The 22,430-nt window shown below is 45.8% G+C and overlaps 1 protein-coding gene across 1 annotated transcript in view; it reads right to left on the reverse strand.

The window, feature by feature from the left end:
• Positions 1 to 16,952, reverse strand: part of NRF1 (nuclear respiratory factor 1) — a gene marked incomplete at both ends in the record, with an annotated part of 33,154 nt that extends 16,202 nt beyond the window's left edge. The window contains 9 exons of the mRNA XM_079550702.1: positions 1,087 to 1,211; positions 4,069 to 4,226; positions 5,832 to 5,933; positions 6,894 to 7,091; positions 7,779 to 7,937; positions 11,904 to 12,044; positions 12,597 to 12,723; positions 14,512 to 14,626; positions 16,730 to 16,952. Of these exons, the coding sequence (XP_079406828.1) occupies positions 1,087 to 1,211; positions 4,069 to 4,226; positions 5,832 to 5,933; positions 6,894 to 7,091; positions 7,779 to 7,937; positions 11,904 to 12,044; positions 12,597 to 12,723; positions 14,512 to 14,626; positions 16,730 to 16,952 (1,348 nt within the window). The remainder of the gene's footprint in view (positions 1 to 1,086; positions 1,212 to 4,068; positions 4,227 to 5,831; positions 5,934 to 6,893; positions 7,092 to 7,778; positions 7,938 to 11,903; positions 12,045 to 12,596; positions 12,724 to 14,511; positions 14,627 to 16,729) is intronic.
• Between the last annotated feature and the right edge of the window lie 5,478 nt (positions 16,953 to 22,430).

Here is a 22,430-nt window from a genome sequence, read left to right on the forward strand (position 1 = left end):
GATGTTTTACAGTGAGCACATACCCCACGCGATGAGGATTTTGATGGGAGCCAACCTAAGGTCTTGTAGAGGAAGACACCTGCTTGGCATGCAAAGCAACAAGGCAAGAAGCCACCTGGCTGCACAATTTGGCAATTAGAGCCTACCCTCAAGGCAATGTTTCCTTACAACTTACAATCACAGAACCATTTGAGTTGGAAGTTGAGTTCGAAGGTCATCTGGTCAACTTCACCCTTCTCATCCTCATTTTGGTGCTCCTCTTCCTACTCCATCAAATAACCCATGATGCTCCTCCTTCTATTCCACCAAAATAACCCACCATTTTTAACTCCGAACTCAGAAAATTGGGTAAAGAAAGATACAGGAGGTGGATGATCACCAACCAGAACACATATTCAATTCAATATTCAGTATTCCAATGTCATCTCCAGTTTCCATGAACACACCATTTTATTCATACTGAGCTGGTAGCGGATGACTACTGAAGTCACCAGACTTGGCTGAACAGATATTGAGATAAGAAGCAAGAAACATTACAGACATTACATAGCTCCCTACAACTAAGCAGTGGCAGTGCTTACAGTGCAGTGCTGACAAGATGGAAAACAAAGCAAAAGGCAGCGACCTGACTGCTGCTGGATGAGTTATCTGCCAGCAAAGCACAAAAGCTTTGTTCAAGAGCAGCCACCAAGCATGCAAGAAGCCTCAAGAAAGGAAGGAAATGAGTGGGTAATAAAGTTTTGGTCATATTTGCTGCCACTCTACAGCAAATCGTTTTGGAGATGAGATTACTACAGCACCAAGTAGCTGTACTGACCAAGTTCTGGACGCTGTGCAAAGAGAGAATGGGAGCAATCTTCTTCCATAGAGCCTTAAAGGAGGAGGACAGCAAATCCCCAGCACTATGGGGAGCAAACAAGAGGTCAACACTACCATTCAGCTCCAGGCTTTTAAAGTTATAACCCACGGAACTCTTTCACTAGGGACAACTTGACGTTAAAAATAAGGAGGAAAAACTCCAGCTAAGACAGAAAACAAAAATAAAATTAAAAAAGAAACAAAACAACAACTTTCCAGCAGCCTTACCATTGGCATCTTGGACTCCAGTGAGTGCTCCTACTGCTGCTGCAGTTTCACCAGATAGGACGATCTGTCCTCCACCCTGAAGAGTGGCTTCAGCCAGCGTGGCGACGGCGTGGGCAGCTGCTTCACTGCATGGGAGAGGGGAAATCTACAGTTGAGGAGGAATACTTGGCAATAAGCTGCTTCCAGTGTTTTTTTGACAGCTTGCCTACCAGGATATCCATCCCTTTGTCTGGGCTTTACGAAAAGCTTTTGGACAATCTAAGGACATTCCATCACATTCCATCCCTCCTGACTCTGGTTCTGGGCACAAAACTCGTTTTTTTTTACCACTGAATCTTTCCAGATTTTACAGCTCCACCTTCATTACTGATTTTACCTTGCCCAGAACTTCACCACCACCAGGAACACATCAGCAGCTCTCAATTTAGCCAAGATACAGTGCTTCTCCCCAGCCACGTGGTTTAATAATTCTTTTTTAATGAGTGATTGGTAGCTAAGCATGGTGTGCTTGAGTTTCTTTGTACAAGTGAGGTCATACCAAAGGCCTTTCTAATGCAGCAACCCTGCTGTGAGAGCAGCCAGTATGAGGTATTTAGGATCCACATACAATCATTCCCTTTCTACACCTTCTCAGCTTCCAGCAGTCAGCACTGCATTGATTTCCACACAGCACAGACAGCATCTGGACCATCAGGTTTGACCCCTCTGAAGCCCATTTTTGTATACATTTTTTGCTTCCACAACATCTTGTCCAATAAACTACCACCTCAGTCTTGCTGTTAAGCCTGATATTGCCAGAAATGAGGGACTTGGTTAACAGGCATGGTGGCGATGGCCTGATGGTTGGACTTGATCTTAGTTGTCTTTTCCAACCTTAATGATTCTGTGATTCTACAAAATGGAAAAGAACTGCTCCCTTCTCATTCTCTCATGACTTCATAGACTTCCAGGGTCCCTTCCAACTCAGGATATTTCATGATTCTATGACTCTCTGATAAAATGGACTCCAACGTTTTATAAGTCACTTCCTACTCACTGTTCCTCTCACCTAATTTCCTGCTTGGATGCTGCACACTTTCCAACTGAACTCACTCAAGGTGGATTTTCATTTCTAAACAGCCCCAAGTCATCTCGAGTTGCTTCCTTCACTCGGAAAAATCAAAATATGTTCAGCAGCCCTGAATTAAATACAAAGTGGAAGGCTTCTGATTCCTGAGAACTGTCAGATTCAAAAGACTGTTTCCAAAGGCAAGAGGAAAGTGGAATATCTTCAACAAATTCCAACAGCAACACTTGAAAAAACTAAAACATGAACTTGTTTAACCTGATATGTGACCCACCAGAGCAGTGACTTAGATAAGGGAATCTCTGAGATCATCAGTTCCTGATCTCCTATTTTCTGATAAGCTCTTGTCCAACCCTGTAGGAACTTGGTATTTATGTCAGGGATACGAGCTTCACTGCTTCCATGAAAACCAACAAAATGTGAGTCTTGCAAACCTTTGGAGAACTGCAGAATTGCTCAACTGAACAGAAGTGAAGTTTTGCTGTTAGTTGGCCTTTTTGCATAAAACAAAAAGTATGTCCCTTTCACATGGAAAGGTTTTGAGGGCCCATCACCTAGGTGAGCTCCCAGCTTATGATTATTAAGGAAAAAGGGTGGCAACAAGCTGGGAAATAAAACCCCTACTGTGTACAAGCACAGCTTGCACACACAGCTGTCTCTGGAAAGCTCTTCCATTTCTTTCTTCCAGGAGTCTCCCTTCAGTTTTAACATTTCTTCTTATTAGATCTATAGAAACTATGATTCTGGAATCTATAGAAACTATGATTCTGTGATTCTAGACTCTGAACTTCCTCAGCTAACACAGGAAAAGAGCCATTCATCACGACCTCAAGAGCTAAAGCTATTAGATACGGGATGAAATAAAGTCTGGGTTTCAAGGCTTTCTCCTGCAGCTCCATAACTAGTTACCTGAGTTGTTTTTCCTACAGTGTCCTATAAAGTTCATGTGATTTTAAAAGGCAATTTTACAGTGGAACTATTAGTAATAAAGCTTGATCAATCAGCCTTATGTGGTAGCAGAAGAAAACATACTGGATGGACTTGGACTTGGATCTGGATCACAAACAGAAGCAGTTCTTAGTGTGTTTGTGATTCAATAGCAATTTCTTCAAATCGTATTGTGGTTGGGTTAAAAGGGTTCTCAAGGATCCCAGAGCCTTAGAACAACTTGGGGTGGAAGGGACCTTAAAAGTCATCAAATGGCTTGGGTTGGAAAAGACCTTGAAGAGCATAGAACCATCGGGTGGTTGGGTTGGAAGGGACCCCAAAGCAACCCCAGCCCCACTCCTGCAATGGACTGGAAGCTCCCAGTTGCTCAAGCTGCCCAGGGCCCCACTCAGGAATGAGGCACCCACAGGTTCTCTGAGCAGCAGTGCCAGGGCCTCTCTGCCCCTGAGTAAATTTCCCCTCTTTCAGTTTAAAGCCATTCCCTCTTTTGCTATCACTATCTGCTCATGTAAACATCGCTCTCCCTGCTGCTTATAAGTTCCCTTAAATACTGGGAGCACTTGGAAGCATACCATTGATTGCTTCCAGGATCTAGGTGGCTGCTTTGATAACTTATGATCCACACATAGCACTATTTTGGACCTCTACTCCAACCATCAGCATCGTGGGTTTGTTCTTGACAGGCACTGTTAGCACATTATGACTCTTCGTTAGCAAGCTCAGTGCTGTAACTGGACCCTTGCTGTACAAATCAGATCATGTGGAGAGTACTGCTAAACCCATCTTTTCCTCTTGCAGGAAATTTCCATTCAGCATGCTTCTACAGTTACAGTGGAAACTAAGAACCATCTTACAGACACCTGGGCACAGGTTGAACCAGGAGCTTGCTAAGGAAAAGCCTCTACTGGGGCCGTGCACTGTGACTTTTTAACCATGAGATGAGAACCTAGAAGGAAACACACACGTACCTGTTAAGTGCCATGGTAACAGTTGCTCCTTGTTGCATCTCCTGAGATGCTGCCACTGCTGCTTCTGCTAACGATGCTACTGCCTGCGTGGCCTCTGATGCCTGCGTTGTCTGGATGGTCATCTCACCCCCCTGTAGCGTTGCCCAGTTCTGCTCCACCTATGGGGGAAAAACAGAGAGGAAGGTCTTTGGATTGGATGTCATTCCATCAATGGGTGGCTGCTTCCCAAAACAAAGGAGCCAGATAACTCCAAGAGGTGTTTGCAGAATTCTGACTCTCTCCCAAAGACTTCAACAGGGCTAAAAGAGCATCAGAGGAGAAGAACCGTGGTCCAAGTGAGACTGTGGACCCTACAATCATCTCCCAGCCATTGATGGTTTCCTATGGCCAGGGCCTGGAACAACCCTACTTGAGCTCACAGTTGGAACGTCCTTTTACTGCAGCCATGCACTTAGAAAAGAAAATAGCAAATGGAGTATATTCTGTTCATCTACTTCAGGTACTTAATTCCCCTACTTCCCTTTACATTGATGTTTTCACATTGCTCCGAGTTCATCCAGTCTCAGTTGCTCATTTTTCCCTTGGCTATAATTCTTTCTCCACTTGGAACTCCACAATGTAATGACTTGTATGGCCACAAAACTGACTAAGATGTGAACACAGAATAAGCATTGGATCAAATCACTGAGTAGTGGTAGACAAAGGCTCATCAGCTGGCACTCCTACCAAGATGAAGATCTTTTTCCTTCCCCATCTCTATTCTCATCCATAAACATTCCAGGTCACTAGCAGCCTTGAATACACTAATAAGGATGCCTTAGCAGGTGATGAAGAAAATTCTCTCAATTAGGAACTAGATGCCTCTGCTCCTTTCATTTCTATTGTAGCTTTCTTCCAGATCTCGAGAGATAGAGCTGGTGCTGAAAATCCTCAAAGCAGCTCTGATGTACTTCAAGATCACAGCCAGGCTGCTTCCCTCTGCTTCTGGGATGGAAATAGGATCTTGTTCAGAACAAAGCTGTTCTGTGCTGCCACCTGTCGCCAGAAAAGCTCCATTTATACAACGCAAACCAGACTTCCCCCTGCCAGAAATCCTGGTTCCTTACGTTGTCTCTACACTAACGTGCATTTAAACAGTTCCCTTCACATCTTAACCTGCAAATCCACCCAAAAGCTGCAAAAAATGATCAATTCTCATTTTGTCCAGAGATCAGCAGCCAAAGAATCACACGATTTGCCCACAGCCATGCAATACCTTCTGCTAAACACAGGCTTGAAATATCCCATTCCTAACCCTAGCTGACAAAACAGCTGTCAGCATCCAGAGAGCACACAGAAGTCACCCAACACAAACAGATGAGCATGCATTTGCATCATTCATTAAGTCATTAGAAATTGGACTTCATGATGCCTATGGATCCCTTTGAACTCGGGATACTCTATGATTCATTGGACACAGTAATTCCTATGGGTCTGTCCCAAAATCATAGAACACCCTGAGCTATCAGCTACAGCAGATTTCACAAGATTAATTACATGCAGAACATTAAAAAAAAAAAGTATGAAATTCAGGATTTTTTTGCCATAATTGCATTTGTATAATCCTGAATCCAAATGCTTCAACACTTTCTATATGAAATTTCACACTGTCTTGTGCTCACACGTATTTTAACTGTTAACACTGCAGAGTGGGGAAGCAAGGCTTGCTGTTCTATGACCACTTAGTGGCAGAAAACATTAATGTGCACGACCCAGATCCTTACCTCTCCATCAGCCACTGCAGAATAATTGACTTGTGCGACAGTAACTGTGGTAGGCAGCTCGGAGGCGTCGGCCAACGTGGCAACGGTGGCACCAGTTCCAACCTATGGAATTCAACAAGATACAGCTGAAGGAAAATGGCAGAGTAAAGGGACAAGAAAAGGGACACTCCAATGCTCTCAGATGACAAGGTGTTGCATCCATAGAGAATGCTATGGTGGAGTAACATGGTGGAGTCACGCTTCTCCCACCACTGCATGGAAGTCATGTAAAAAACCTACCCTGCTTATCAGCTATCATTTGTAACACTGCTTATCACCCTTCTCCAGGTACTTGGAGAATGTTACTTCATTCTCAGTATCACACTGGCTCTGGAAATTTTTTTCCCATTTAACAGTTGGGAAAAGACAAAATCTGGGAGATGTGCAGCTTTGTTCATAAGAACTCAACTTTGAAGGGCCAGAAAGTCAATGGCCAACCATCTTTCTTCCCACGGCTCCATCCCAAGGTCACCACAGGCACTGTGTGGCCACCTAATTAATTGTGCATCTGTTTATGAGTGAAAGCCAAGTCTGGATCCCTGGACTTCTCAGCCATACAGCTGCAAATGCAACTATGCTGCTACAACAGGAAAGCAAGGGATGGGGGTGGGAAAGAGAGAGGACAGAGCTGCTTCTCTGAACTTAAGCAGTGTGCCCTGGTGGCCAAGAAGGCTAATGGTGGCCAAGAGGTTTACCATGATGAGAGAGCAGTATGCCCCTGTGACCAAGAAGGCCAGTGGTGTCCTGTCTGGCCAATGGTTTACCAAAGGTTTACCTCCTGGCCAAGAAAGCCAATGTTGTTTTGGTTGGCCAACAGTTGATCAGTGGTTGATCAACAGTCAACCATGAGCCAGCAGTGTGCCCCAGTGGCCAAGAAGGCCAATGGTTTCCTGGGGTTCATTGCACAGAGTGTGGCCAGCAGGACAGGAAGGCTCTCCTCCCCTCTGCTCCCCAATTCCAGGCAGACAGGGAGCTGCTAGAGGGAGCCCAATGGAGGACTGAAGAGATGAGGATTTCACTCACCTGGATGAGGGACACAGTGCCATCAGGGTTACTGAAGGTTTGTACCACTGTCTGTGAGGGCACCAGGTGTGCTATACTGTGTGTGGTTGTGGTCTGTTGCTGTGTCTGCTGATCCTCAAATGCGTAGAGCAGGTCCTCACGCCCATGTTGCTTGTAGCAGTTCTTCACGATAGTCCTCAGTGCTTGGGTCCATGACACCTGCCAGGATCACAAGGAGTGAAGAATCAATGTGAAAATCTTTTCTGACCCACTGCAGTGCTGTTATTGCTTTTGTGTGTTTTCCTTTTTTGGGGGGGAGGGTCTTGATGGATGTTTTTCAATAAATTCTCAAAGAAACAGTAGGTTCCTGGTACTTAATCAATCACTCTCCCTTCATCCCCAAGATTCAGAAATCACCCTGTGCTATTACATTTCTGTATACAGACACATAATAAGCTCCTTTGGCCAGGGGAAAGGGCAAATTTCTCAATCAAATCTGTTTCTCTAACTTTCAAGGAATCTTCAATTAAGGGACTGACCAAGTAGAAAATCACTCACAGCTGCCATTTCCAGACATTCATCCCCACCCAACCAGCTCACATCAGCCTACAGACGTGCACACCATAGCAGATTACACTGACAGGAACAGGTTGGTAGAAACATCACCTGCACACAGGATCTGTTGCTGTGATACCCTCAAAGACCTTTTCACCTGCTATCTCTTTTTTCCTGGCTCCACATCTTTGAGCACTTCCCTTGATGTAGAGGCCCCTCCTGCTCAAGATGGGACAGAGAGCCTTCAAGGGCTTCATGATGCCATGACACAGACACTACAGCACACAAATTGCACGTTCGGAGAGCAGAGTGGTCCTGGCCCAGCCTGAAGGCAGACACACAGCCACGCACCCGCTGCTTCTGCTCCTCCGTGCGCACATCACTTCGGACGTTGGCCCAGGGAATGTCCTCAGGCCACCAAATGGGTTTGCAGCTCTCCTTGCCCCAGCCTGGCTTCCCACGACCCGTGGAATACTTCAGCATCTCCGGGATGAACGCTCGCAGCTGTGCCTGAAACAAAACACATCAGAGGGTTTTTAGGCACTCCCACCATCTGGTAGCACAAAGTCACGGCATTTCGTTTCCATCCTGATGGAATTATGGACCGGAGAAGAACTGAATGCCCAAGGAAAACGTACAAAACTCCACCATCTTCTCCCAAATCTCAGCAGAGAAGAGCTTAGAGACGAAATATGGAAGAGCAAAACCAAAATTAAGCCAACTAGATCAATAAGGCAAGACACACACTGTGTTAACACACTGCATCGACACACTTTCAGGTTCAAGAACCATCACGAAGAGATCTGAAGGGGGGGAAAAGTCAGAATAATGCTGGAATAATCAACAACAATAAAACATTCCTGATGTGACAGTGTCCCTGGGAGTCCTTTTGTCATCTCTGGAGGGCTTCTCACACCTTCTGCCATAGCAAGGGGGTTTCTCCAAACCATCCTAACCACAGCCTGGTTCCAGTCTGGGTACTGTTGGCTTGAAATTGTAAACCAGCTCATTCAGATGCTGCCTCCTGCACGACAGCAGGGATCTGTGGGAGCCAGAAGATGGACTCGATGAAGCCTACGGGTCCCCTTCCATTAGGATATTCTATGGTTCTGTGAGTTCTGCAGGAACACAGAGCAGGAAGAGTTCTGCCACAAGAATTAACATGGGCTCTGAGCTTACTTAACAGGAAAATTTTCGTGTACTTGGATGAAAAAGAAAAAAGAAAAACCAACTTCTCCGAGCACATGGCTCACTGCATTGCATACCTGCTAAGGGCAGTGGGTTGCCTGGTGCAAAAATAGTTAAAAGCTCCTTCCCACAACTGCTATCTGCAAGCCATGCTCCTTGTTAACAGATGGATTAATTACTCATCCTGGGGAGTTCAGCAGCTCGAGGCACTTGTTAGGAGGGCTTGCCTTTAATCCACCAGGGAGACAATCAGCTGCTCCAGCACGAGGATGGCTCTAATTAGTGCCATAACGAGACCTCATCCCAGCACTTCTGAGACAAAGACTCCACATCTCCAGGGGTGCAGCCAGCAGGATCTGTGGGAGCCACGTTGTGCTGCTTCCACCCGTGAAATATCCACCAAACAAGCAAAGCTCTCCCCAAAAAGACTACAGCTCACCCTGGTGTCAGCTCTGGGAAAGGCTTTTATAAACCTCCAGCTTCGAAAATTTGAGAGAAATTGACAGAAATGTCTCCTTAACACCCTTTGGTCTTCTCAGTTTTAATACTGAATTTGATCAGAGAATCATAGGGACCACTGGAGATGTAGTCCAAGTATCAGTGGAAGCAAACCAACCTCAATTCTATCATCTGCAACGGTACACAGCACAGATAAGTGCTGGGAACAAGGGGTGCTGTGTGAGGAGCGTCCAGGGCTTAAGGATAATGCCTTGATTAGGCTTCCAAAGGGCAAAAAAAAAAACTGTGGCTGGGAGTCTTGGCCCCACGTATCTCCAAAGAGCAGCACATGGGGCTCCTGAGAGTGGAAGAGGGCAAAGAAAGAACTGCAGCTGCTTTTCAACAGCCAATATTAGACTATTTTACCTTTAACATACAGATTGAAAAGCAAGGCATACATCAAGGTTGTAATAAGGAGCTCCAAGCAGGGAGCTGTGGGACTACAGATCATCCCAGCTGCAGGAGCTCCACTCAAGACAGCAGAATCAGGCATTTCCTCATTGCACATGTACAGCTCTGGCAGAGCATCAGCTCAGCAGAGCCCACAAGCAAGGAGACATTTCTATGCAACAGATCCAGGGTCAGAGTTCCAAAGCCATTCCTATCTCCTGCACAGCTGAAGTGAGTGATGCTCTTTGCTCAGAGCAGCCCTGCTCAGCCTTTATTTCCCTCTAGACCAACAAGGAAGCAGAGCAATTAAAAGGAGAGAGATTTTCACCCTCCCCTTTGAGGAGCTGCTGCCTCTACCACCTGTGTGCAGGCACCTGCATCTCCCATAGTCACATCTCTTCGAGGTGCTGCTCCATCTGTACTTACAAATATTTGGGGTTTCCACAAGGCTTTGTGTTTCCATAGGGTTTTGTGCTGCTTGGTTGAAAAGCTCTCTAACTGCTAACAGTGAATGGAATTGTATCAGCAGCTCTGGGAATCAGAATTCCTACAAAAAGCAACAGCACCTCTAGCCATGCAACATGTTGCAGTGATTTAGCAGTTCAGTGTTATCACCCACTCTCTCAAAGTAATGTATTTTGTGCTACTGTGGCACAAAAATGACAGCAGCCTCATCGTATTCAGCATATCTGCTTTGTGCTTCTATTTAAGAGTCTGGCAAAAACTACACTCCTTGGATGAAATTACCTCATAACCATCACATGCACCATATTTACTCCCTGAAAATTCTGCAAGGAGGAACACCTCCTGGGTTGTGAGAATCCACCAAAGGAGGCTGCAGTGCAGTCAGTTCTGTCCTCAGATGGCCTCCAGGAATGCAGAGCTCTAAAATGTTAAGAGAACACCTACAGTATGTCATCCCTATGTGATATACAGGGAAACTGAGGCTGAGTGTTGTCTCCAGAATCCCAGGAGAAGGGCTGGACTTCATAATATGCACATAAAGCACTGCAATGATGGATGTGAAGAGCACAAACTGTCCACAGCTTGGGAAAAACCTTCACAAAGCTATTCTGGGTGATCATGTTCTACTGAAAAAAGGAGAGTTACTCCTAACACAAGACTTGCTTTACCACAGCTCAAGTCCTCTCATGCAGCATTAAGCAGCCCCATGTTCCTGTGCTGTTGCATCAGCAATTGGCACATTTTTTCCCTGCAAAACAAGAATGGGGAAGAAAGGAAGTGAAAGCATTTATCATTTAAGTGAGCCAAGAGAAGGATGGAAACACACAGTGTTGGGTGGGGGAAGCAAGCAAACCCCAGGGGCACCTTGCCTTGGCTAAATCTTTGTGCAGTGTTTCCTGAAGACCAAGGACACGTCATGCCTGAAAGGAAAAACCTAATTTTTAACCTAACATGAGAAGTATTAGTACTTTTCTCATAGATCTTTGGAGGAAAGGTTGCTTCACTTGAAGAGAAGCAGAGAAAAACTTAAGCAACTCTTGATGTTAAAATTTTTAATTTCCAACTTTATCATAAAAATAAAATCAGCAAAAAGCTGGACCTGGACAGAAGGGCAGTCCCCACTTCTCCAGGGCAGTCCCCATCAGTATCTCACCCAGGGTTTGATATGACTCTAAATAACTGGCAAGCCCCCCTCTGTTCAGGCAGAAAAATGAGGGAATGATCTAGAACACACAAGAAACAGCAAAGAAAGATGATCCAAAATGATACAGCAGAAGCCACCTCCCTGACCTCAAGGCTCAAAAATCACTGCAGTCTGCAAGACAAAATGCATCCCCTGTTCATGGTGTATGGGAGGCCAGAAAAAAAGCACAAAGAAGAGAGTCAACTCCTTGAAAGGGTGGATAGATGACGGCAGGACAAGGGGAAATGGCTTGAAGTTGAAGGAAGAAAGATTTAGCTTGAATGTCAGGGGGAAGTTCTTTACAATGAGAGTGGTGAGGTGCTGGAACAGCTGCCCAGAGAGGCTGTGGATGCCCCATCCATCCCCGGAGGCGTTCAAGGCCAGGTTGGATGGGGACCTGGGCAGCCTGGGCTGGTATAGAATGTGGAGTTGGTGGCCCTGCCTGTGGCAGGGGAGTTGGAGCTTCGTGATCCTTGAGGTGCTTTCCAACCCAAGCAAATCTTCTGTGAAGAGGAGTGCTCCCTACAGCCCCCAGCTCTGAGAAGCACCTCTGCTGCTGTATGCAGAAAATAAGCAGCAACAACAAAGCTTTACATCTAACTAGAGCCATCACATCCCATGGGAAAGAAAGAAGAAATCAAGTACATCCCCTGGAGATGCAGACACAAACTCCGGTACAGAATAACAGGATGTGACCATAGGATGCCACTCTCTCTCTGGTTCTGCTAAATTTCTGCCATGCCTGTGCTTACCTGGGTCATCTTGTCCACTGAGACTGGAATGCCATCAATGGTGAGGGGTGGTAACTCTGAGTTAACCTCCTGAGGTGCAGGAGCATGCTCTGCCAGTGCTGACTCCAGGTCTTCCAGAATCATGCTCTTGTATTTGCGTACCTGTAGGGAATTGTTAAGCTCAGGTAAACAAGGTGAGGAGCAACAGGAGAGGAGAGGTGAGCAGCAGGGCCAGCCGCCTTCCCCAGGGCACCGGGGAGATGAAAGAGCAAACAATGCTGTGCAAAAACACCTGCCGGCCCCAAAGGCTTGGCTGCACTGAAAGGGTGATGATGAAATGTTGGGTAACATCATCAAGTGGAAGGATTTGTGGGATCAAAGTTAAGTTCAGAAGTCAGACTTATTATAGTCAGAATCTGTTCCATTTGCTGGCTGGTCTGTGGTAAGGTGCATGCTGTGCTCAAAGACATCCATCGTTACCTGCACTTTTAATTGAGGCTATTAGCCCTGGGGAGTTGTGCTGAACAAGCAAAAACTATGCAGAGAAGGCAGGAACTCAGTGCTAAACTCACATTCATACACTGAACCCCTATTTCCAGGGCCTTAAACATGACCTTCAGATCACGGCCAGGCTTGCAAGTCTGCTCTGAGCCAGAATTAAACCTGCAAACAGGGTGAGCAATTTATTGCATGGCTTTTTCTAGAGACACCCACCACGTTCTCCAAAGGTGCAGCTCCAAAAACTTTGAAGACAGGGTTGGGTTTGGAGGGTGAGATGCACAGGACGATGGCTTGCTGCCCCACTCTGGTGGTGTACTCATCCAGCGTGGCACGGAGCTTCCTGAAACACAACCAACAAACAGGCGTCAGCCGAGAGCCCTGCAGAAAAACAACCCCTTCCCATTGTCAGCTTCCTTTTTGGATGCATCCCATTCACAAACCAGGTGAGCAGCACAGCCCCAGCTGTCAGATTGGCCACACAGTGCTTCCCTGCTGTGCTCCCCGCAGTCACAGGGCAGCTCAAATATCAGCTATTCTCCTGTTCTCCATTTTTTTCCCCATTGATGCACAATGGAAAGAGAAATCAGCAGAGCAGCAAAGCTAATGTGCATCTCCTGCTGTCCTTAATTCTGTCACTGGCCAAGAGGATACAGAACTTGCAGGAGAAGAATTTGACTATTTCAAGAATATTCCAGATAACACAGCTTATTTTACATTTGGGTTCATAGCATCACATTGCAAATCTCTGCTACCCAAACCAGAGCTGTTGGCTCCACAACGAGGCAAGAGCCAGGAGTGTTGCACCAGCAGAGCACAGGGAGCTCACATGCACCTGCCCCATCAGCAAGTCCCCTTGGAATGAGCTCTCTGTAGGAAGAAAATGTTCCTTCATAGACCTTCCTCCTCTTACTAACTTCCAAGCAACGCAAGAGAATGTGTCAGAAACTTCAGCTCATTAAGCAAAAGAGGAGCAGTACCACTGTTGTAACCTGAGCACAGCCATAAGAGGACATTTTAGGATCTGTCCTGGTCATTTCAGAACCTGCTGATGGCAGCACAGTGCTAAAAAGCACCACCACCATGTGATCTCAGAATCAGAAACCAGCTTCCCATTCAATGCACGCTGCTGCTTAGAGCTGTTAAATTGATCAGAGGTACAAAAATGATGCATTCTGTCAGTATTTTACACATCACAAAAGAAGCAGTTGCAGGAGAAGTAATTCCTTTACAGAGGAGTTTCTTTAAGCTATGTTGTTCATATATCAAAGGAGAAAGAAATATGCTCTTAACAAATGCTGTAAACATGTGGCTGAGTCACAGGGAGGAGAGAAAAACAGAATGAGGCTATAAAAGAAAAGGAACCTACTCCCAGGAAGCACTGTTTAACACCAAACCTGCTTCATTTCTTTCCACTTTTGTCACATGCAAAGGGTGTTACAGGACTTAGCAGGTGAATAAACACAGTGTAAGGAAACCAGTTTAGTTTCTCACCAGCTCTCCATGAGTTTGAAGCAGAGGGAAGAAAAGGTGACACTGAATTCACTGCCTCTGTGCATGAACTGTGTGCAGGATGAAGTCAGCAAGCAGCACATGGTGACAAACCTCAACTTCTTTCATATAATCTAACTGAGGTCAGAATAGCTTAAAAAGCAAAAATTGGTGTGCTCCAAAATGTTCCAAAAGGCAGCAGTCAATGTTTAGAAAGGGTTCCTAAAGTCGGCATTGCAGTGATCATCAGAGGTTTGCACAACACCCTGCAGGACCAGAGCTCCTTGGTGGCCATCACATGGGCAGAGATGCTCAGAGCACTCTGAAAAATCATGTCATAACACAAAAAAACAGGGGCATTCTTCACTTGGTAGATACATCCTCAGAGCTAGGACATGGCTGTAGCTCTCAGGACAGCTGTAAAGTCACTGGAAAGGCCTTGGAAGGCAATGTTACCGTGATGGATTGAACCAAAGCAACACTTTGACCCATTCCTGAAAATTAAAATACTGCTTGTGGGCTCCCAGAAAGGATGCCCCGCAACTCCTCGAGTTGGGCAGGCTCTGAACAGCTCACAAATAGCACTGAGAGGGATGGAGGAGGTAGGCCAAGGTGTCGAGAGTGCAGAAGGAGTCCTTACCGTAGCAAACGCGTCTGCTGCCTCTTACGGATGGATGGATTGGATTCAAAAACGTGTGGTCGCTTCCGTTTCTTACCCGTTGCCACAGCAGCAGCTGCTGCCATCCCCACAGGACCTGGAAATGAAACCACAGAAGTGAATCAGCACAGTTCCAGATATGGAATGAATGGCTTGGGTTGGAATGGGTGGTAAAGATCTCAGAATGATGGAACGGTTGGGCTGGAAGGGATCTTAACGATCATAAAATCGTGGAATGGCTGGGTTGGAAAGGACCATACAGATCATAGAATCACAGAATGACTTGGGTTGGGAGGGACCTTAAAGGTCATAGAATTAGAGAATGGTTGTGTTGGAAGGGACCTCAAAGCCCCCCCTAGCCCCAACACCTGCTAGGGGCTTTGTTGCCCACCACCACATCAGAATGCCCAGAGTCCCATTGTTTCTCCATGTGTCAGAGGTGAAAGGCCACATCAGGTGACCCCAAAGCTTTGTGTTTAACAAAGGTGCAGATACAGGAGCAGGAAACCCTAATTTATTTTAAATATTGAGAGCCAATTTAGGCAGAAAAGCTGCACTGTGCCCAAGCTTTGAGTATGGGGAAGCACGGGAGGCATGGGAAGTGCAGCCAGGGACTGGGGGATACCTGGGGTTTCCTTAGAGTGAGACTCTCCTGCAACTGCCCACCAGGGTGCTGGGAAAGAAAAGGAAAATCCTGCAGGAGTCGAGGCTGCAAAAATAATAAGCAAAGCAGTGGAATGCTCAGTGCAGTGGTGGAATGATCAGTGGAATGGTGTTCAGGACCATGAAGCTCTGAGAGTCAATGTACAGGCACACAAGAGCTCCAAGAGTGATCAAGCATGGTGAAAGACTACTTTTGAACACTGTAGATTTTGCATCTGTGTTTCAGCCTGTTCTCTAGGAGAATAAAGCTGAGAAGAAGCCAGGACCCAGCCCAGCCCTGCTCCTGACCGCAGGAGATGGTAGGCTCATAGCCCACAACTCAAATACACATCTGGGGAACCACCAGATACAGGGATATTTTTTGTGTTAACTCTCAGTTTATATCACCTGGGATGGGATGGCAGATCATCACGATTAACTCATTTAAATGTTTTAGGACACAGGATATACAGCAAGCTATCACACATGGCCAGCAGGTCCTCACACCACTTGGATTCAACAAGAAGGTATGTGACCACGCAGCCTTCCAAGCTCAACCTGAACCACATCTTTACCTGTTTCTCTCCATTTGTCCACTTTCATTTTTCCTTCTACATAAGCTTGAAGCCATTGGCAGTAACCTCTACACAACTATCTCTTCTCCATTAATACTTATTCCAACAGCTAACATTGGGCTTTCTTAATGCACGCAATCCTCCTTTCATACTGTACATATCCAGAAATGTTTATCTAGGAGCAGTTGCCTTTTCACCACTCTCTATAGAAACTCCTAAAGATTTTACCTTTTTGTTAAGGCAACCTGTTGGCATGTCCTCAATTCCAACTGCAAGCTGTCTGTAGCAAGGGTTGACTGCTCAGCATGTTTAGCAGGGACGCTCACCGCATCTATAAGCGCAGATATTGGGCTGCTTTGCACAACTTCTGACAAGCAGGTCAGGAGCTTTATTCCACAAATAAGGAGCCAGATCAGTTTGTGAGTGCTTATTTATCGATTATCATTGCTTTCTTCTACTAGAGAGGTAGACCCACTTCAAGGCAAATTTTAAGGACATGTGGCAGGGGTTTACTGGAAGGGTTTTGTGATCCTGAAACAGTTCTTCATTCCATAGATAGAATGGCTTGGGCTGGAATGAGCCTTAAAGATCATAAAATCCCAGAATGGGTTGGGTTGGAAGGGACATTAAAGATTATGGAATGGGTTGTTGGGTTGGAAGGGACATTAAAGATTATGGAATGGGTTGTTGGGTTGGAAGGGTCCTTGAGGATCACAGAATCATGATATGGTTGGGTTGGAAGGGTCCTTATACATCACGGAGTTATGGTATGGCTAGGTTGGAAGGGTCCTTAAGAGTCACAGAACCACGATACGTTTGGTTTGGAAGGGATCTTAAAGCCCTACTTAAAACCAAAGCAAGAAGGAAGCATTCACAGCATCCCAAGGGAGCGAAAGGACCACTTGGACACCCCCAGGCCCAGATGGTGACGTCAGTATGAACGGTTGGTCATGAGAAGGATGCTGAGCACCCCGTTGCTTTACCTGCTGCAGCCAGGTGGGCCGTCACCTCGTCGGCAGCTGTGGAGTTGAGGATGTCAGAGTCATCATAGGACGTGTCCTCAGGTGAAGAAGGCGAGTCCTCGTCGGCGCTCAGCATGCTGTGCTCTGTGTAGGTGGCCACGTGGACCTGCTGCACCTGCTGGGCCACTGCGTGGGCCTCGATGGTGGCCATGTGTTCTGTTTGAGTCACGCCGTGTTCTTCCATCAATAGGTACTGGAAGGGAGAGAAAGATCAGAGTGGGTGTTAGGGATACGTGTGCCATAAATAAGGAGAACAGCAGGTGAAGCCAGCTGGGTGAGCAGGAAGGAACAGAGGTTACCTTCCCTAGTGGACTTCCACAGGAGTGACATTACTAATACAGGAGGCAGAAGAGGTTCTGAAAAATCCTATTTCCCAACTACACAGCACAGCACCAGAAGCAGGCACCATTGCTGGAGGAAAGGTCTTCACTCACCTGGCATTCCCAAGCTGGAGCTTATTTCTGCCACTTTGACACCAAGGGAAGATGCTCAAGAGCAATACATAATGCAACCTCAACATCCCAGAACGTGCATTACAATGACAATACAGAGGTTTACTGGTAGCAAGTTGTGTTCTGGAGATGACTTTTGCTGCATTATTTGCCCAAAGTCCGGAAGTAGGCAAAATCATTACAACCTAAGCATAAGCATTATGTAAAGCATATTTATTTAATGTAGCCAAGTGCTAAACCACTGAGCAGAGCAGCAGCTCACACAGTCAGCAGGGCACCAGAGCATGCAGCATGAACATAAATACGAGCAGAAGATGCTCAGGTATTGTCAGTGGGTATCTATTGTACATTGGTGGGAAAGCACCAGCACATCACAAACTGTTACATCACATACCAGAGGACCTTGTGGCCATAATAACGGGGTCAAATTCCATGGCATTAAAAGCTCTTTACCACACCCTCTCCATAGAAATCTGTTCAGCTTTTCAGGAGGAGAGAGCCAGGAGCACGGACCTGGCACGGTGCACTGCACCATCAACTCAACCACAGCGTGCCAACATGCAGCTCTGCTCTTCCAAAGCTTCCCATAACTTTTATCATATATATCCTGCCAGAAATACACAACGCTTAGCAAATGATCAGCATGACAGCCACTGTGACAAAACAGTCATCAGGCTGATGGTGAGTCCAAAAATGACATCATCAGGACCAACCACGCAGGAAAAATGGGACAGTGAGATCCATGCCAGGAGAAAGAGCTCCTGGCCAAAGTTATCTTGGCCAAACCAACCAAGGACAAGTACTTGAGAGATTGCAAGAGGAATGACTACAAACGTAGGATGCTCCGTGGAAAGAAAGGAGGAGAAGGGAGAGCACCTCAAACTGAGGACAGGAGGTGTGGTGGAAGGCAGAAGGAGATGACCTGAGTTTTGTCCTGATTTTGGGAGAGGAAGAAGGGCAAGGCACATCCAAGGCCACAGGAAGAAGTACCAACAACATTGTGTACTGAACACTAAGAGCATTTATAAAGTAGCTCTCTCAAAGGCAGCTTCATCTTGAAGACGCCACAACCAGCAAATCAATTCTTTTAGTGAGTTCCACCCTCCAAACATTCAGAATCATTTTTCCCCTTTCAAAATCATTTTTCACATTTGACTCAAGCACAGCTATTTATTATTTTTTTTTTTATTGGAAACAAAAGCTGCATCTCAAATGCAGGGAGAATATTCCCTGGACAGCACTAAGGGAAAGCTTCCTGCTCAAATGCCAGAGGCAAAAACGGTGTTGAATGGAGATGATAAGTTCATAGAGGAAAATACTGACAGTAGACTTAGGATGAGCCAAGCAAAAACCCACTATCATGCAAATAAGTTTCCAAATACCACCATTATTACCAAAATGGCTGCAGGCAGTCACATCCTCTTGCTCAATGGACAGCTTCCAGCCAGCAGGTCCAGGGCTTTAGGATGGGTTTGCTCCATGTATGGGATTGCACAGCGATGGTTCTTTTTGCAGCAGCCTTTGTCCTCCTAAGCTAACTCCAATCAAGGCATTTGGGAATGATTTCTCAATTCCCAATACAAAGAAATCCAGCTAGACCTTTCCAAAAGTGGTACTGAACTTCCCAAAATGCCAAATACGCCAAGCCCAATCTGGTTTCTCTCCTATGCTTTTAATAATGAGAATCACAAAACGAATGGCTTCACCAAGAGCTACCAACTTCATGGTGGAGCTGACTCTTATTTTGGCCATCTCCTATCCAGAAAAGTGAGTTTCTTGCCTGGGAAACACTAAGAGAAGCCCTAAGCGTTCTTAAACGGTATGGATGGAAATTAAACTCAATTTGGGCTCCCAACAGATGAGGTTAGGCTGTTTCCTAGCTAGGCATGCACTAGGGGAGCTCCAAACTGCTGAAATGCAGTTGTGAGACCATTACAACCCTATGGAGGTTAAAGCTCCAACCACCTTCCCACTCACAATCCAGCTCACAATGGAACCAGGTGTTATTCAGCCCTCCTTACAAGTCACTGTGATGTTAGAACCACCCAAAGGAGACCAATTCAAATACTTCCAGTAAGGAAGGGTCTGAGATGCCAAGATGCATTGAAGCAACATGAAATATGTTGGTTGGAAACAGAGCCAGTATAATCTTCTTCTAATGAACTTATTTTGTTATCAGTACAGAAAAATAGGGGGAACAAGGGAGATTTCAGGCAAAACCTTAACGGAGCAGCACAGCAAGCCATGCTTTTCCCAAACCACTAGGCTTTCTTTGTCTGAAGTGGTTCACTGCTGCTTTCCCCACGGTGCCATACAACATAAAGTGCTTTCCACTGAAATAAAGAAGTGTTTATCCTCATAAAAAAAATACTACCAGAATATATGTGACAAAGTGTAGCCACCACTCAGCTCCCCAGGAAACCAGACTGCAAAATGAGCGATGCTTGTGACACTGCTTTCTTTAGGAGGAAAAATGCTTGAACCAGGGGGATACCACTCAAACAGAACCTATGGGCCATGCATTCCTAAGTGGGCAAACAAGCAGCTGGGTGACCAACATCAACACAAGGGTGCCCAAAAAGAGCAGACAGGAACGTGTGGGTATTTGCTCATTTTTACAGGCACACATTGCGCTTCCACCACCAAGCAGAACCTGGATCTGCCCTTTCTGCACCCTCATCTTCATCATTCCAGGCTTATAAAAGTAAAGAGAAGCTGGGAAAAGGGCAAGAAACTATTACACACCTACCACAAACCAGGACTTAATCTCCAGTGCATGGGAAGCCTGCCCAGTTGTGCATATCCCAACACTACAAGCTTCCACATTGTAACTTGGATTAACTCCAGCTTGACCCACTAGCTGACTTCACTCAACGCCAATTTTCTACTTTTCCAACTTCGGCACTCTTCCCATGTCTGCACATTTGACTTCTGGAAAATTCCCAAACGTCTCCAGCACCTGGAGGGCAAAAGCCTTATAGCTGTGTGTTGAAAGTTTGGGTAATTATTTGTATTATCCATCTTTTCACGTTATTCCTGCAGGATTCCTGGTAGAAATCAGGCTGTGGAGCACAGAGGAAGAACCATCCGAAGAGCCACCAAAGAGCCACCCAAAGCAGCTCCGCCATGGATCTGATGGACTGGAAAAGGGATTATTGCACTGAGCATGAAAGGAAAGAAAATGTTCTCGATTCATTTCAGAAGTGAACATTCCTCATTCCAGAAAATGAGCGTTTATTCCTCTTGTGCTTTATCAACCTGAACAATTTCAGGTGCAAGGAAACCCTGATGCCATGACGATGCTTGTGGAGACATTTCCTGGTGGCTGTGGCTCAGTCCTGAAGCCTTGGATGAGAGCCAGAAGTATTTTAAAAATCATTTAAAATGCTTGAAGACAGAGAAATGAGGATAAAGTCACCTCAGCACGCAGTGCAGTTGCTTTGTGGTCATGATGGAGGCTCCTTTAATGCGCTGCTGACACCAGAGCTGGAAGGAGAAAAGCAACCCAAAATAGCAAAACCTGACCACTGAAACAGCAGAAAACAACAGAAAAGGAGCGCAAAAACTGTAAATTCTATGCTTAACTCAAAGACACGTGGTTGAAAATGGAGCTCGTGTCTACTCAGCGTCATCTGTGGTGTGAGTAGAAGTAGCCACACGGACACAAAGCCCCACTGGAGGAACTCGTCTACCACCAACTCATGACAGCTGGTGCTTCATGAGTGCTTCAAACTGAGACAACGATGAGATGTCCACACAGGAAAAAAAAAACAGAAGGAAAAACATCTTGGGATGTTTAAACAATTTCTATATGGATGCAAAGCATGGACCACGTGAATGAAGACTGAAGGACAAGGGCTGAGACACACTCTGTATGGACTGTAACTCCAAATTCTGTATTTTCAGGTTTTTCTTCTGCTTGGACACCTTGGGTGGAGGTTTCTCCTTTCAAAACTCACTTCTTCATAAAAAAAATTCTGTCTTTTCTTCAAGTGAATGCTCTTTGCTATCACCAAAATGTCTCCTAGGTGAAGGTTTTGGAGAAGATTGAAGCCCCAGTTGGGCACTGACACCGCAGCAGCTCCGCTTTCCGTATGCAATAAGCAAGGATTGAGAAATGATAAAAGGCAGAAAACTGAGGTGCAGCAGCCCATAAAGGTATTGAGGCACAGTGCTGGGAGCACTGCTTCTTCCATAAAACATAACTCAGACTGCTGGGTGGTGATGGACCCACCTGAAGTTAATTTAGAGGTCTTGGAGAGAGGGCCCATTTGGCACAGCCGCAAATAATCCCTCCGGCTCATTTCCTTATTAGTTCCAAAGGAATGGAAATGCTCCTGGTTTCCCCTTTTCCATTTTCTGCTTGATCCCTGTGCTGCAGACCCAACATCGAGCATCCTGCACGGAACAGCACATCGCACAGCACTGTCTGGCACGACGCAGTTTAGTCTGAAAACCAGCTTTAAAAAGGGAAAACAGCATTAAAAGTCTCACTATTCCAGCTTTTAACTGCAATTAAATGCTGCTCCAAGCTCAGAGAGCTGATTTTTTTTTTTTTTTTTCTTCCAAAAAGTGTGCCACACCTCCTCCCTTTCTTCCACTGCTTCTGTAAAGTTGGTGAGCATCTGGAGTTTAATGTGCCTTTAATGGATTCAAGCCTGCCCTGTAAATAAGTCACTTGCTTTGCATGAAACCACCACCATCACACTGGCACCTTTGTTCTCGGGGGTTGCTGTGATCTGGCTGTGTTAAACCCCATGCAGCAGTGCTGCTGGCTCTTCTTCTTGCAGTGCTGTGCTAGTTTCCAGCCACATGCACCAGCACCCCTGCTAGGAAATGGGCTTCCCCATCAGCACATAGACCACTGGTGCTCTACCTCTCTCCTTCCCCATCTTGCACAAGGATTGCTTGCAGGAGCTGTGATGAAGTGGTACTGCTGCCCAGCACTGCTCAGGTGCTTGCTTGCAACTCTTCTACAGGATGAGATCAGAAAGCACTTGTCCTGTGTAAGTCCTATGCACTTACCACAGCAGGTTGTTTGATTTTAAAACCTATTTTCCACTGGTGCTGTAGGTTTCAGTGAATTCCCAGCTCCCTGCAAAGACAGCCTGGAATAATTCCTAAGTGAAAAGTGGTAAAAGGAGAAATTAATCACTCACCACCTACTGATAAAATACATTTCCTACTCCTATTTCAGGGGAATTCTGCAT

This window comes from Tetrao urogallus, assembly GCF_951394365.1.
Source record: "Tetrao urogallus genome assembly, chromosome: 1".
Taxonomy (NCBI): Eukaryota; Metazoa; Chordata; class Aves; order Galliformes; family Phasianidae; genus Tetrao; species Tetrao urogallus.